At 40.2% G+C, this 17,167-nt stretch overlaps 1 protein-coding gene across 1 annotated transcript in view; it reads left to right on the top strand.

The window, feature by feature from the left end:
• LOC115093639 (collagen alpha-1(XXVIII) chain-like) overlaps nt 1-17,167 on the top strand; it is a 271,500-nt gene that overhangs the window by 228,578 nt on the left and 25,755 nt on the right. Inside the window, exons 32-34 of the mRNA XM_029605681.1 lie at nt 4,751-4,786; nt 12,217-12,253; nt 12,465-13,022. Of these exons, the coding sequence (XP_029461541.1) occupies nt 4,751-4,786; nt 12,217-12,253; nt 12,465-13,022 (631 nt within the window). The remainder of the gene's footprint in view (nt 1-4,750; nt 4,787-12,216; nt 12,254-12,464; nt 13,023-17,167) is intronic.

The raw sequence follows: 17,167 nt of genomic DNA on the forward strand, positions 1-17,167 counted from the left end.
ATTATGTGCCCTTGCCCAAGGTATTATCTCCAACGTAGCAACCATTGACCCCAAGTCCTCAAGATAAGTCCACACCATTGGACGAATGGCCATCTCCAAGGACTGAACTTGAATAACCAACTTCTGGAGGGTGTTTCTCTGGCAGGAACACCCTCTCCATATCAACTCGTACTCCAAGGTATTCCACGGTCTGTATCAGCTGTAAACTGCTTTTGGCTAAGTTCACCACCCAACCTAGCTCCTGAAGGAGGCAGATCACTTTGCAAGATGCCAATTGACTCTCTTCCGCACTCTTGGCTCAAATCAACCAGTTGACCAGATATGAATAGACTAAAATGCCCTCCTTGTGCAGAGACACCACCATGACTTTGGAGAAGGTTCTGGCACCATAGCCAGAGTGAACTGTAGGGCCTGAAACTGATACTAGTGCTCTAGAATGGTAAAATGAAGAAATTGCTGATGCTCCTGTCAAATGGGGATATGTATATAGGCCTCCGCCAGATCAAGAGACTCCCCTTTCTGTACTTCCATAATTATGGAGCGTAAGGTTTCCATTTTAAAGTGAGTCATGTGCAAATGCCGGTTAACTCCCTTCAGATCCAGGATCGGTCAGAAGGAACCCTCTTCTTTCTAGGGAATGAGAAAAGAAATAGAATATCACCCTGAATTTTCCTGAGATCTGTGAATTGGAATCATGGTCCTGAAGTCTAGCAGCCTTCTCAATGTAGTCTCCACCTCCACATCTCATTAGCGAGTTGCATGGAGAGACCATAAAGACATTCAAAAGAATTCTGAGAAATTACAAAGCATAGCCCTTTTTTTTATTACATCCAGGACCCATTGGTCCATCATGATTTGGGCCCACTTGAGATAAAAGCGAGATAGACATCCGCCTATCTCCAGAAACGTAGGTGGGCCCCTGCACCTTCATCGTGAAGATCAAGATGCTCTGGTCCAAAGTCCACATCCTTATGTGGCTTCTTAGGCCGAAAGGACTGAGGTCTTCTGAAGGGATGTGACTTCTGAATGCCGCCCCTATGTAAGGGCAAAAATGACAGGAGTCCCTAGATCGGCCTTTTGCCCCAAAAGAATACAATGCTGCTGCCTTGTCCTTTGGCAATCACGGAATCTTGATTAGTCACATCGATTTGCATCTTCTCCAACTCACTCCCGAACAAGAGAGAACTCTTAAAGGGTAACCTTGTCAAATTCAACTTAGAAATCATATCTCCTGACAAGTTCTACAGCCATGGCAGGCATCTTGTCTCTATCATGGAAGCTACACCTCTAGCGGCCATACTCATCAGCTAAAAAAGTGGCTTCTGGTTCCATCATTGGCCCGTTAACCGATTCTACTCCTTGAGTCTCCTAAGAGGGACACAAATCTGCTCGTGCCACCAAGCATCAGCAAGAAGCTATTTGCATATTCATTGCTATTGCTTCAAATGCCTGCTTGAGGATGGCCTCAAACCTTCTATCCTGGGCATCCTTCAGTGCTGCCTCCCCTTTGACCGGGATGGAGGTTCGCTTGGAGATAATGCACACCAAGTCATCAAACTTTGGGAATCTCAACTACTCTTTTGCCTTCGGATCCAAGGGGTGCAGGCCCAGCACTTTTAAAATTTGCTTCTGGAGCATTCCATTCAAGGTCAATTAACTCTTGAACTGCTTCCAGGAGGGGAAAGAAACAGGATACTTGCACAAGCTAACCAAGATGGGATCTTTCTTTTGTAATCCCGCAATGATGTGATGATGTGATGATGTGAATGATGTGATGATGTGAATTTCTATTCGTGAAGTCCGGTATAGAAATATATATTAAATAAAATAAATAAACATCATCCCTACTATGCCTTTCATTTTCAGGGTCTGAGTTAACAGGCCTGGCAACTTGTCCTTGTGAAAGAAGTGGAGTAGAGTCTTATGTGGCTCCAAGTCAGGTGGAATTTCCTCCTCTTCCAGAGTCACTGGAATCAATTGATGGGTCACGATCCTCATCCTCCTCTACCTCACCAAGGACAACCTCTCTACAGCACTTGCCTGACTTAGACACCAAGTGGGAAGACCTATGATGTGTTCGCTTCTTATGGGGCTACTTTGCCTCTGCTAGACACCTTTCACAAAGGCCTAAAACCCCTGGAAAAAGTCTACCCAGGAGGAGGAGAATGAATCCATATCAAGGCCCATAGGACCAAACATGGCAATCTTGAACCCTCCCCTAGGGATGTCCCGCCCATCGAGAACAAGGGGGGAGGGAAACTGTCCATCGTATTGTCTCCTGTGCCCACCTCCACCAAGTTCTCCATTGGTAGAGGAGATGCTACAATGGCAGCAAAATCTTTGGGAAGCAAATCACCTTGATCATCCAGACAGTGCTGGCATAGGCGAAGTGAGAGCGACAGCTGGATTGCCTTTATATGGCAACCTGCACAATTAGAGAGGCGTTTAGACTTTTTAGCCCCCAGTGCCATTATCCATCACCATAAGGCAACGCTCCTTCCACGTGGTCTCCTGTACGCACCCCAAAATGCACGAGGATATACATGTGCAATTACATGCTCAAATCTAGGCCACAGGCTTGCGCGCATACACACATGCATACGTGCTCTACTCTAAGCCACAGCTTCACCGCAAGTAATCACTAGTGCTCCTGAGCACAAGGAAATAAACTAACTGCTGCATTCTAAATGTACTTCGCGGCGGCCTAGCTACCCATCATATGGCCAACTGACAGGGCCTGCAACATGAGGCCTAGAAGCGAATGCTGATCTACCTGCTGACCCATGCCACATCCACTCTCCATTAACTCCCCGGAGATGTGAGAGGGAAGTTTTTTGTTTTTTTAGCACTGGGGGAGAGAAATAACCTGGTAAGGAAAAGGGGTGCCTATCACCTCCCTCCTATCTCTTTTTTACCTGAGCTCAGTCCTTCCCTGCCTGAGAGCATGATTGGGTCAGCAGCTACAGGGAGAGAGGGCATACGTTTTCACCACCGAGCTCTCCCTTGTCCTCAGATGCTCACTCTTTTGTTTTTTGTTTTGTTTTTTTTAAACCTAAGCTTGGCCAAGCATTGAGGCTCAGCCGCTCAACTAAGGGAGGGACCAACCTGGTGTCACCTCAGGAACTCAATCTCTTCCTTTTTTCTTCTCCTTTTCTTCTTTCTTTTTCTTTTTTTTTTTTTTTAACATGGGCAGTACCCACTAGGGAGATGCATGTCCACAATCTGCTGGAGATGGAGAATACTGGCAGGCTAATGTCGGGGCAGGGCTATATGCCAGTGACATCAGTGAGACAGTTTACTTCGTCTCCATCTGCTGGTAGGAGTGCATAACCCACTGGTGTGGACTGGCCTGCCTGAGTGAAGAGGAATGGCAGTATTACGTTTGTTTAATTGGTACAGAGTGAGTATTATTACCTGCTGTTTGCTTATTGCTATAGAATGTCTTTGATATTTTAAAATCAATGCTGTTTTGTCATGGAAAGAACAGGTAAAACTTCAGAATTATATAGTAAATCTAAACAAGTACACCAATTATATTGTGTTCTGTTGTGTTGTATTTTATTGTGAACTTCTTTGATTTTAAATAAGAGGTGGTATGTAAAATGAAGTAAACCCAAGGTACAAATCCAATCTTTATAAATAAGTCTGAGGACCACACTAGAGTTGAAAAACTAGAAATCCTTAAGAGTTTGACGTGTTTGTGAGAATACCTTCTTTTGTTTTGATGTGATTATCGCAAATCACTATATATTGTAAGTAAATATTTAACAGAAATTTCATCTATGTACAGCCCTTTGGATTTCATCTATATACATGTATTTCCCCTAGCATATTGGTATTGTGTTTGCAAGTGCAAATAGCTGTTTGTGTGTTTCTTTAAATAAAGTTATTTTAAAAAATGAATTAAAAACCTTAACTTTAAACCTTTAAGTACTGAGGGCAATAATGAATCTCCCCATGGAACCTGCAGTGGGATTGCAGGTTCATTTTCAAGGGGAAACTTCTCACAGATTTTCCTTTTGAAAATTCTTTTGGCTCGTGGTTTGTACCTGTGCCCTTTGTGCTAGCATTGAAAGAGACACAAAGCACACACTGGAAATTACACAAGGAGTTCTGATTATGCAGTCTTCATGTGTAATTTCCCTTCTGTGACCTAACTCTGCCCTTCCTTCTCAGCAGATGAAAAAGACTGTGTGCTGTGAAAGTGCCTGTACTTTTACCAGTACAGAAGGGGGGGGCCAATAATCAGACTGCATTTTTACACTGATACACAAGTTTATTCAAGTAAATACTTCTGGTTATTGCCCCATTATTGTTTGGGGCTGACATGCAAGAAAAATTCATTTTGGTTTCTACCCAGGCTAGTAAAGGCAGGGGGATGCTGCGGAAACAGGAATCACAGTGCAGGGAGAAAGGGAGCCCTCATCAGTGACATCAACAGATGGGATCCATGTTTTCAAGGGAGCTGTGATCAATGGCCCCTTACTAAGGGAGCCATTGCTATGATGCCTGGGTTATAGAGGGAGAAAGGGCGGATGTAATAAAGGGAAAACTCCTGAAACCTGTGAATAAAGGCTCATGCTACCTCAGCTTCAGACACCCTGTCATAAACGGGAGATTTTAATGAAGCATGAATTTCAGATTGTGAGTCAAGTCAATCAATAAATCAATGTCAATTACTGTCCAAGCAAATGCAATGGCGAATTAATGTTTAGTTAGACAATAATAATAATAATGTTTGTTCTAACAGGGCAGACCAGGACCAAAAGGAGCAACTGGCTTAACAGTAAGTGACTACATGTTAATTTTCAGAGAGACGTCTGTGGGCAAAATAAGTATTTATGTACAGAAATGCCTTTTAGAAAACTGCCTGCCTGATACGCAGGTTGGATAAACTTACATGTTCATGTCATATTTGCGCTTAAGTTTACCTTGACTGAGCAGAAGTGTTTCCAGGATAGAATTGAGGATAGAATTGGAATTAGGTGCATACTTTTGTGTTTTCAAAACTTTGCGTGTGAAATTTCACAAAAATCTTCTGCATTTGGTTTAGCTGGCAGGTGTGAGGGTAGTTTTGGAGGAATAATTTTCAAAAGAGAAAGTACTCATGTTCATGCAAGCTTTAGCTTTGAAAATCTATGTAGTAATATATGTGAATTTGCTGTCCAATTTATGTGGGCTGTTAAATAAAACTATCCCTTTAATAATGTAATGCCATGTTAGTCCATGCACATTTACAGTTTGCATTTATAAACATTTGATATTGTGTCTTTCCCTAAGTTAGGCCCAAGACAGAAATGTCAGTAAACATATTGCAGGTGATCTATTAAATATATTTGTGGCTAGCTTTCAATAATTATACAAGCTTCATCAGGTCAGCGAAAATAGAGGTACGGATGATATTACCAACACACACACACACACACACACATGGTAAGTAAAGCCACCACTATCTTAGTTGATATGAAAAATACTTGTTATTGCAAGCTTTATTACAAACTATTAAAACATCAAAACATAGCAAAATATAAAATGACACAAGAACACAAACATATATAGGGAATACATATTCAGATCCTTCAGCCTCTCCTCATAAGTCTTCCAATGCTGACCCCTCACCATTTTGGTTGCTCTTCTTTGGACCACCTCCATCCTGTCTTTAACATTTTTGAGATACAGCCACCAGTACAGAATGCAGTACTCCAGGTGAGGCCTCACCAAGGACATTATCACCAAGGGTATTATCACCTCTTTTTTCTTACTGGTTATTCCTCTCTCCATGCAGCCCAGCATTATTCTGGCTTTAGCTATCGTCTTATCATGTTGCTTCGCCACCTTCAGATCATCAGACACTATCACAGCAAGGTCCCTCTCCCTTTCCGTGCACATTATTCTTTCACCGCCCATCACATACAGCTCTTTTGGATAGCTGTACCACAGATGCATGACTCTGCACTTCTTGGCATTGAATCCCAGTTGCCAAATCTTTGACTACTCTTCAAGCTTTCTTAAATCACTTTTCATTCTCTCTACTCCGTCAGGCGTTCTACTCTGTTGCAAATCTTAGTATCATCTGCAAATAGACAAACTTTACCTTCAATCCTTTCCGCCAGGTTGCTCAAAAAGATATTGAACAGAACTGGTCCCAAAAAACACTTAACACCGTTCTTTCTTCAGAGTAGGTTCCATTTACCATTACACACTGTCTCCTGTCAGTCAACCAATTTGCAATCCACACTACTACCTTGGCACCCACTCCCAAGCTTCTCATTTTGTTCACAAATCTACTATGTGGGACCGTATCAAAAGCTTTGCTAAAATCAAAGTAAATCACATCAAACATTCTTCCATGATCCAGTTCTCTAGTCACCCAATTTAAAAAATCAATCATATTTGTCTGACAGGACCTTCCCCTGGTGAATCCATGCTGCCTCGGGTCAAGCAACCCACCAGATTGTATATAGTTCACTGTCCTTTCCTTCAGCAGAGTCTCCATTAATTTTCCCACCAATGAAGTGAGGTTAACTGGCCTATAGTTTCCAGCCTCTGCTCTGCTCCCACTCTTGTAAAGCAGGACTACCACTGCTCTTCTCCAATGTCACGACACCACTCCTGTTTCCAGGGATCTATTGAACAAGTCCTTCAGCGGACCCGCCAGCACATCTCTGAGCTCCCTCAGTAACCTGGGATGTGCCTCATCCATCCCCTTGGCCTTGTCCACTTTCAGTTTTCTTAGCTCTTCCCATACATTCTCTTCTGTAAACAGAGTTTCATCTACTCCACCCCATCCACAGCCTTGTCAATTAGCAACGGTCCTTCTCCAAGATCTTTTCTAGTGAACTCTGAACTGAAATATTTGTTTAATATTTCCGCCATTTCTTTGAGTGTCCATGATTCCCTGAGGGGGTGGGGGGGAACGAATCTTCTAGGCCCTGAGCATTGCATTTTGCAAATCTCATGGCAAAGTTCTTCTATACAGCAGTAATGATCACAGCAGCAATAATCACACTGGAAACTGATATGATTTCCAATATAACTTTTTACTGATGAATGGTGAAATTGATGAAAGTTCTTTACAGTTTTCATTATCCACAATTTGATGTTACATTTTCAGGTCTCAAAAGATTTGTGACTAACTTCCATCAAAGCTTTTAGAGTGATCAAACCAATTCCAATTAAATTTTGTTAATTCTTCCCTTTCTTGTGGTTTAGGGCAAGTGGAAAGCTTCCCTCCAATATGGTTAGTAAATATAGTCCCTAGTCCAGCTTACATGATTCTTACAGCATAGTTCCATAATGGAAACTACTACTCACAGGTTTCAAGCTTGAGCTAATTCAACCATTTTTCTATGCAAAAAATTCTTAGAACTTGTCTGTTCTAAGTCTGTACAGTTCTTTCCTGTAGTTTTTCTTCCTTCTCATTCTTACTACTCATATAAAACCTGTTGGGTACTGAATTGATTGCTCTTCTCCTTTTCTCTGAGAGATGATAGTGAACCTAAGGATGGGTCCACACAGTCTTTTTCTCTTTCCATTACTCCTTCCTCCAGAAATAGATGCAAACCCATTTCTTCTCCAGGACTAAGCAAAGTCTACCTGTGCTCTCTGATTGAGACACACTGCTCCTCTAGTTAGCATACAATGAGCCCCTAGTGAATACTCATGCATATTAGAAAAACAAAAAGAGAAACCAAAATAATATGAGATGAAGAGGATGGAAAAACTCCTCTCTTAAGAGAAAAGAAAGGTTTCCAAAATATGGTCCTTATAAATGAGTAAAGGCACTATGACACCATTGTGAATCCATGTTTCAACCCTAGTCTCCAGAGGCCTTTCTCTATAAAAATAACAAAAATCATGGACATGTGGTCCTTGAAAGGTTCAACTAAAAATGCCAAGTTTTTAGCTCCGCCATGTTTGAAGCTCCACCACTTTCCATCTCCCATATGGGGGAATTACAAGCCCACACTAAATACTTTTCTATTCCCCTATGCTAATGGTACAATCCTTTTGGTTTCTGGTACAGATCTGGTAGTCTCTCTCTCTCTCAGGCAATATCCCTATTTTTTAGTGTTTAACAATCAAGACCAAAAAACACTCCTTCCAGAGTGGAATACAAGCACGTGTCAGCATTTCACAATTGATTTTATTTATCGCTTGAAAACATCAATAAACACTAATTTTACATTTGCCGCGAATCGTTTTCCGTACGGAAAATGGCGCCGGCAGGAGATCGACTGCAGGAGGTCGTTCAGCGGGGGTCCGGAACCCTCGCTGAACGGCCATAGACCAAAACGATTTGACGCAGGAGGTCGTTCCGGACCCCCGCTGGACTTTTGGCAAGTCTTGTGGGGGTCAGGAGGCCCCCCCAAGCTGGCCAAAAGTTCCTGGGGGTCCAGCGGGGGTCCGGGAGTGATCTCCTGCCGCGAATCGTTTTCCGTACGGAAAATGGCGCCGGCAGGAGATCGACTGCAGGAGGTCGTTCAGCGAGGGTTCTGGCAGGAGATCGCTTCCGGCAGGAGATCGCTCCCGGACCCCCGCTGGACCCCCAGGAACTTTTGGCCAGCTTGGGGGGGCCTCCTGACCCCCACAAGACTTGCCAAAAGTCCAGCGGGGGTCCGGAACGACCTCCTGCGTCAAATCGTTTTGGTCTATGGCCGCCGCCATTTTGCGGCGGCCATTTTGCAAAATGGCGCCGGCTGAAGACTACACGATTTAGTGTGCCGGTTTCCTGCTCTCCCCCCTTCCCCCAATTTAGCTACGGACCGCCGCTACGGAGGGTAATTTAAGGCTACGGAGGGTAATTTAAGCTACGGACCGCTGCTACGGACCCCCAGGTAATTTAAGGCATTTGGGGGGGGGGGTTCGGGAGGGTGGGGGATTTAATTTAAAGGGGCGGGGGGGGTTTTAGGGGGTTTTTAGTGTGCCGTGTTTTAGTGTGCCGCTGGACCCCCAGGTAATTTAAGGCATTTGGGGGGGGTTCGGGAGGGTGGGGGATTTAATTTAAAGGGTCGGGGGTGGGTTTTAGGGGGTTTTAGTGTGCCGGCTCACGATTTTAATGATTTTCATGATACTTTACACACCCAAACGGCAACAATACGATTCCCTCCCCCTCCCAGCCGAAATCGATCGTTAAGACGATCGAGGACACGATTCACATCTCTACCCAACAGTGCAATAATCTCCCAAGACATCCAATTCAAATCTCTTTCTTCACAGAGTAGACGGGGTTGCTTAATTAATTGACATGTACATGTTTTGCTAAGTTTCATCAGGATAATTTATGAATCCCCATTCAACTAAAATTAAAACTTAATCTTATTGCTATAAATACATGTGTATACAGTTTCACCACCTCAAACATATAATGAAATGTATACATAACAGTTGTGGATCAATTTTTGAAACTCAAACCCTCCTTATAAACCCCTGCTTCAGCATTCTTCAGTTTCTTTCTGCAAAAAAATTGTGCCAAAACTACTAATAGACAACCCTATAAAAACAGTTATTTATGTAAAACATCATTACTTTGGTTACAAATTTATGTTCTCATTGGTTCTCCTGATATCTTAACCTAGTCAAATTTGACCTAAAATCTAAATACATCCCCAAATTTTATTATTAATAATGTCACAGATATATGGTTCAGCAGGATACTCTCTCAGGTGTATATATCAATCAGTTATTTTAGAGAAACAGATTCCAATCAATTTAAAATTTAAACCCAAGGGTTCCAAACTATTTAATTTAAAAATCTACCTCTGTTCTTTCTTCATTAGAATCTGGTCTCTGTTCCCCTTTCTGATATGCATTGGCACACGTTCTAAGATGGTACACTTAATATGCTTAAAATCATGATCGAACTTCAAACAATGTGGAAAAATTGGTGCTGTGATTTTTTTTTAGAGCACAAGCAACTTCTATGTTCTGCCAATCATGTGCACATAGCTCTCATTGTTTTCCCCACATATACCTTGGCATAAGGACAAACTAAGGCATAAACCACTTAATTGCTTGCGCAATTAAAAAAATCTTTTAGAAAGTACTTCTTTTGATCCAAAGGATTCTGGAATTTCTTAGTAACATGCATATTTATACAGCTAACACAATGGCCACATTGATAATTACCAGTCACTTTTTTTCTTTCCATAGTTAAGTCATTTCACTTTCAGGTAACATTGAAGGACAAAGTGTTTCATGGATATTCCTATCTTTGGAATAATCAAAATGAATTTGTGTATCTTTAAAACTAGGCACAAGTGATATAACTTCCCAATTTCTTTTTACTATTTTAGACAAGTGGAAAGATAGATTAGAAAAGCGTAAAAACTTATAAGGAGGATTTGAGTTTCAAAAATTGATCCATGAGTGTTATGTATAAGTTTTAGTTATATGTTTGAGGTGGTGAAACTGTATACACGTATATTTATAGCAATAAGATTGTGTTTTTAATTTTAGTTGAATGGGGATTCATAAATTGTCCTGATGCAGCTTAGCAAAACATGTACATGTCAACTAATTAAGCAACCCCATCTACTCTGTGAAGAAAGAGAGATGAATTGGATGTTTGGGGAGATTATTGCACTGTTGGGTCACCAGCAGTTCTTTCCAAATCGTCATGGAGATAAGTAACTTATGACTGAGTGGTCTAAAGAATCGTTTACTTCTAGATAAGAAATCCAATTAGGGGTTCTGTACTTTTTAAAAGAGAATTTGATAAAAATGAAGAGCTTCCAATTTCAAAGATATGATGGATTGTATTTTATGAACTTTGCACTTTAAGATTGAGAGAGAGATTTGCACTTATTAAAAAAGGACTTTTGCATCTTCCATTTAGTTCTTAGGAATTTTTTGAATTGCACAAATATTGAGTATTTAGAATTAATAAAAAGGTCAAATTTCTGAAATTGTATAATAAAATTGTTCTAAAATTATTAAATCAACTCAATGTGTAACACCTCTAAAAATTGTTCTCTGTTAACAAGTTAAAAAAATGTTTTTAAAAAATGCAGAATATGCTATATTAATTAAATCGCCACTATAAAAATAATGATATAAGGGTGAAGTGGAAGGTTTCATACAATTTCAGCATTACTGCCCAGTAATGACATGATCACTTTTTAATCATCAACCATCTAGCCTTCATCCATCTGGACTAGTTAAGAAATTAAGCTTGCGGAATAGCACGATTATTTGAGTAACAAATTCATGAAGTAGTATGGAATAGCTGGAAGGAATCGATGGATTTAAGAGGATTATCCCCTGAGGAAAGACTGTGGATGTCTGAAATGTGGCCTCATCAGGAGGGCGGTATATTTTTTGATTCATGTTGAATTAAACTTTTAGAATTTATAAATTTAGACATAATTGAGAGCACGATGTGCTGCTAGCATGAATATATAGAGTTTATGGAATTGTACAGTCAAACATTCAACATTTTGAATTTAGATGCACATTTTCTAGTTTAAAAAAATGTTTTTAAATAATTTTTGAAAAAATTGTTTTGCAGTAATACACTTTAAATTTATTGAATTATCATGTTCAGAAATATTTTAAAAAATGGATGGAGGCTAGATGGTTGATTATTAAAAAGTGATCATGTCATTACTGGGCAGTAATGCTGAAATTGGATGAAACCTTCCACTCCACCCTTATATAATTTTTTTATAGTGGTGATTTAATTAATACAGCATAGTCTGCGTTTTTTAAAAAACATTTTTTAAACTTGTTAACAGAGAACAATTTTTAGTGGTGTTACACATTGAGTTGACTAAAATTATTAAAAGCATGTCAATTTCCATCTTGTAAAGGAAATACAGTTAAGTAAAATTAGTGAGGGTTATATCAGTTTATTTTCATTGAATTACCTCATGGGCCAATTTTGTATTTGGTTTACCAACTTTGTTAAAGCATATTTCAGAAAATTCTGACAACAGATGGCCTTGGCCAGAAAGGGGATCCATGATGGAAACTACTGTTCACAGGTTTCAAGTTTGAGCTAATTCAACTATTTTTGGCACAAAAAATCTTACAATTTATCTGTTCTGAGCCTGTACAGTTTTACTCAGATTAAAAATTATCTGAAAACTAAAGCAGATTAGCATGAATAATATATAAGAAGTTATGCAACAAAATAAAGTGACAATGTAAAGTTAATATATCAGATATAGAAAACAAAATTAAAATAAGAGACATCAAACCTGTTTTCACTTCCAGAGAGAAGATATAATTAAATTGATTAAAGAAATTTGTGGTGAGTTTATATTTTTTTTCCTTGAATTTCTTTGAATAATATTTTATTAACTGCATACGGTTATTACTAAAGCTGTCTACATGCCAATGTTATCAAGCATAGGTGGAATATATTATAGTGCTCTATAAATGCCCCACACAAATGTCAAACATGTAAGTGCATATTAATAAAATGATCTATTTATATGATACTTGCATTTTTCATCCTTTAGGTTGTGGTGTGAAGTGCAAGGAAATACCAATGGAGCTTGTATTTGTAATTGACAGCTCTGAAAGTGTAGGACCAGAAAACTTTGAGATAATCAAAGACTTTGTCACTGCTCTAGTGGACAGAGTTACTGTGGGGAGAAATGCTACCAGAATTGGCCTTGTACTCTACAGTTTAGAAGTTCGGCTAGAATTTGGACTTAACAGGTATACAACTCAACAGGACGTGAAACAGGCAATAAGGAAGATGTTGTACATGGGAGAAGGCACATACACCGGCACTGCTATCCGCAAAGCAACTCAGGAAGGATTTTTTGCAGCTCGGATAGGTGTGAGGAAAATTGCTATCGTATTAACAGATGGCCAAGCAGATAAGAGAGAACCTGTAAAGCTGGACATAGCAGTCCGAGAAGCCCATGCTGCCAACATTGAGATGTATGCAATTGGAATTGTAAACACTTCAGATCCAACCCAAATTGAATTCTTGCGTGAGCTAAACCTGATTGCGTCGGATCCTGACAAAGAACACATGTTTCTGATTGATGACTTCAACACTCTTCCAGGTTTGTCTGTGTGACCTATGAAGTTAATATAAACAGCATAAAAAATGTAGAATGTAAGAACATCAATTTCTATATTCATATTAATTTCATCTTCATATGTTCAATAGCTAGAAATCTATTATGCGAAAAATGTTTCTAATAATGTAGCAGCACAATTAGCTTTTGCTTTGGTTTCCAGAGCTTTTAAATATATCACTGCAAACCTAAACATCTCTCTGTTCACTACAAACAGCCCTCCAAGGTGCAAAGTCCATGGATTCTCTGTACCCAAGGACATTATACCTTATTTTTTAAATGCGTCCATGGGTACAAAGAACCCATGGACTTTGCACCTGTTTTTTCTGCGGGACACACTTTTCACTAAAAAGCAGTGTGCGTAGGTTTGAAAATCCAATCTGCACTTCTTGTTTTCCAAACCTGCCCAAAACACCTCCCCTCAATCCTGCTAAAAGTTTACACGCTATGGAACTCCGCAAGTACTTTTAGTAACTTTGAGAAAGGGCAATTGCCAGACACTCGTTTTACGCAGAAACAATGGCTTTGAAAACTGTCCTCCCCATAATTTCCTTATTTTTTGGAGGTGGGGGGGATTACTGGAGATGAGATCAAAGTGGTATGTTTTCTCTTTCTTATATAATGTCTCTTTCCAAATCACAGTTTTAAAATAATCCTAAAAACAGTGCATAGGCAGGGATGAGCAGCTATGAATCACATTAAGGCAGGTAGAAATTTAATAAAAGAGGAGGCCAGTAATCAGGGAAGTCAAGAAAGCCAAATTTGAACAGGGTGGAGGTCAGGATTAATGGATAAAAGAAAGCTGAATCCTCTATTGTGGGGACCACAAAAAAAAAACAAAAAAAGCAGAGATCCAAATAAGCATATGGATAAGATGGAAACACTAACTGGCAGGGGGATGGAGTGTACGGTGCGTATAAACATAAGTAGAAAACATTTTCTTTTTACTGGTAGGACAGGGAACGTGTGGTAAACCACAGAACTGGCAAACATGAAGATTGTGTGCTGGAGGCTGTAATGTGCTGCGGGCAGTGGCCAAAGAAAAAAGCAGTAAATGTAGGAGGAAAGTGTGTGAGGGGGGAGACTCTGACATAAGGCAGACTGTAGCATTTAGAATGAGCTGGAGATGGAGTAGGCAAGAATGGAGACGATAAACCAAGATGGGGTTACAATAAATGAGTTACGAGAGCATCAGGAATGGGATTTAGGAGGTTTTGTAACATGGGGGGTAATGAAACATCAGTGATGGCAGATTTAGATGAGTTGCAGGGCAGGCTTCTAACTAATACTGAAGATGTGCACAACAGTCAGACAGAACATCTAGGTTAAGGGGAGTTAAGGAAACATAAATTGTGATAGCATATTTGACCTGCAGTTTTCTCCTCCTCTTTTGGGCTTACAGCTCAATCAAAACTGGTCCAGTTTTGTTGGGCTGTTGTGCCGTGCACCTTCATTCTAAACTAACCCGGGTTTTCCTCCTATTGTATACCTGAAAACCAGATCCAACTTCAGCTGTTGAATGGCAAGGTCTTGCACCTGACTGTTCAATAAAAAACATAAAAATGGTTAAACCAAAAGGTCCATCTAGCCCATGTCCTGTCTCTGATGGTGGCCAGCAGTAGGTACTTTCAAGAGAGTTAAATTATTAATGATTAAAGGTACCAAACTCTATACTGAGACTAGCGTTTGTCTTAATGAAATTGCTTTCAGATTGTGCAGACAAAAAGGAATTGTTTCAGTCTTTCATGTTCACTATAATCTTTTTTGATAGATGCCACTCTCATTCAGCAAACTACAAATATTGTTTATACAAACTATTAATCTTTCAAGTATCTATGTTTAATATCAATCTGTGAGTGGCTGAAATATGGCTTCCAAGTCCCATCTGCAGTTTTCTATATGCAGTCCTTTGTTTGCTTCTCATAGGTCGATGTAATAAGTATGTTTGGCTTTGCGCACATTTTTGTATGCAGTTTTACTCCTGATTTAACAAGAAGCTTAGGGGTAGATTTTCAAAGATGCACACAGGTACGCGCATGTTATAAAATCGGGAGTCGGCACGCGTAAAGGGGTGCACACTTGTACATCCTGCGCGTGCCAATGCCAGTGGCCTTCCTCAGTTCCCTCCCAGTCCGCTTCAATTTTGGAGCAGACTGGGAGGGAACTTCCCAACCCCCTACACTAACCTCCCTTTCCCTTACCTACCCGTCCCCTAACCCTAACCTAGCCCCACCCCACCCCCTCACCACCCCTTTCCCGAGGTCCCGGGACTTGCGCGCATTACCGGGCCTTTGAAAAGTGGTCCGGCATGCGTATGGCCTGTCACATGCGTAAATCCCCGGGATTTACGCACGGAACACTTTGAAAATCTACCCCTTAAGTGTACAAAAAATATGCGCACATATTAGCACCCTTCCCTGCAAATCTCATGATAATCAAGGAATTAGCTATTACTCTCCAATGCAGAGTACAGTATATAGGCTTAACTCATGTTTTCTTAATGCTGGAAAATTACACAATAATATAGTAATGAAGACAGAAAAAGGCCAATTGATCCATCCAGTCTGCCCAGCAAGCTTTCCTAGATAGCAACTCCACTCCGTGCAGGCTATCCCCAAGTTTCTCTTAAGGGTAATAACTGCTGCTCCATGCAATTATCCCCAAGCTTTATGATAACCCATAATTTCAGCTTGCAACATTTTTTACTGAGTGATGAGCGTCATTGAAAATTCAGACAGTGCTGCTTGACATGCTTTGCTTATGGACTTTGCCATAGAAGCATCCTGTGTTTTTTCTCTTATGTCTGTGCATCAGTGCCCCAGATCGTAGAAGTCAGGGCCCTTTTGGTTGTTGTCTGAATCCAATACCCCTTTTTCCTCTGCCATCAAAGTGGGGAGCAATGTTGCAGTTGCATTAAAAGCATCAAAGCTGATTGGTTAAAGATAGTAATCTCCATGCCTTTGCTAAGGGTAATAGCCACCGCACCAGCAAGTTACCCACTGCACGCTTTCTTCATTTCGTTTAGTACTAGGCTGTAGAAGCAGTCCTGTGCTTTTTCCCTTAAGTCTGCACATTAGTGTCCCAGATCATAGAAGTTGGGGCCCTCGGTTGTTTTCTCAATCCTGGTGATCAGAGGTGGAATAAAGTTTCTGGAGCTAATGTTAGCCTATGGAGAGCTCATGGTGCAGGGCTCTTATACTCTGGCTTTATGCACAGAAAATACAAATCATGTTTTCAGGGTATAAAATATGTTTTATGTGCATAAATTATGCTGTCTGCATGATAAGCATATTTATATACACACATTTTCAAGATAGCATATTTAAAGTCCCAATGCATTTGCATACCATTGGTGTCATGCACTGGGAATTAACTCTTTTTTTTCAGCATATGAGTAAAGAAAATGAGCACTGAAGTTCAGGGCACATTTTTTACTCACCTCTTATTACCTTGGGCTCTGCGTGCTCAGTTAACATGAATAATTCTGCTGAGCTTTCCTTTCCTTGCTCACTAGGGATTTTTGTAATAAAAAAATGAGTAAAAAATGTGTGCTGAAGTTCTGTACTCATGAACTAAAAAAGGTTTAACTCCTGATGCTGTAAGCTAATGGTATGCTAATGCATTTGGAGTTAGAAAATGCATGCTAACACAAAAATGTACTTAGCACGCACAAAAATGGTTTATGTGTATCAAACATAATTGCTGTTGCAGAAAACATGAATTATGCACATAAAAATTATGCTCTACACACCATAAGTTGTGCCCTTAAAAGATGTGCACACAAAATGAGTTAGGATCATAAATTGACTCATAAAAGGGTGCACACACAAAACATATTGAGGTCCATATTAGGAAGTTAGCGAGCTAAATGAAAATCTGGGCATTTATCTGGCTAAATTCTAGCTAGCTAATAAGTTAGCCAGCCAAATAAGGGGGAGTTCCAGGGGCATAACTGGGAGGAGTTGAGTTAGCCAGCTAAGTCAATTGGCTAATTCTGACATTCAGAGTTAGTTGGATAATTTAGCAAGCTAAATGTGATCAGCACATAGACCTGTTCTAAAGTTAGCTGTTAAAGTTAGCTGGTTAACTTTAAGATAACGGCTATATTCAATAGTGCGGATGAACTATTG

Source organism: Rhinatrema bivittatum, chromosome 6 (genome assembly GCF_901001135.1).
Source record: "Rhinatrema bivittatum chromosome 6, aRhiBiv1.1, whole genome shotgun sequence".
Classification (NCBI taxonomy): domain Eukaryota; kingdom Metazoa; phylum Chordata; class Amphibia; order Gymnophiona; family Rhinatrematidae; genus Rhinatrema; species Rhinatrema bivittatum.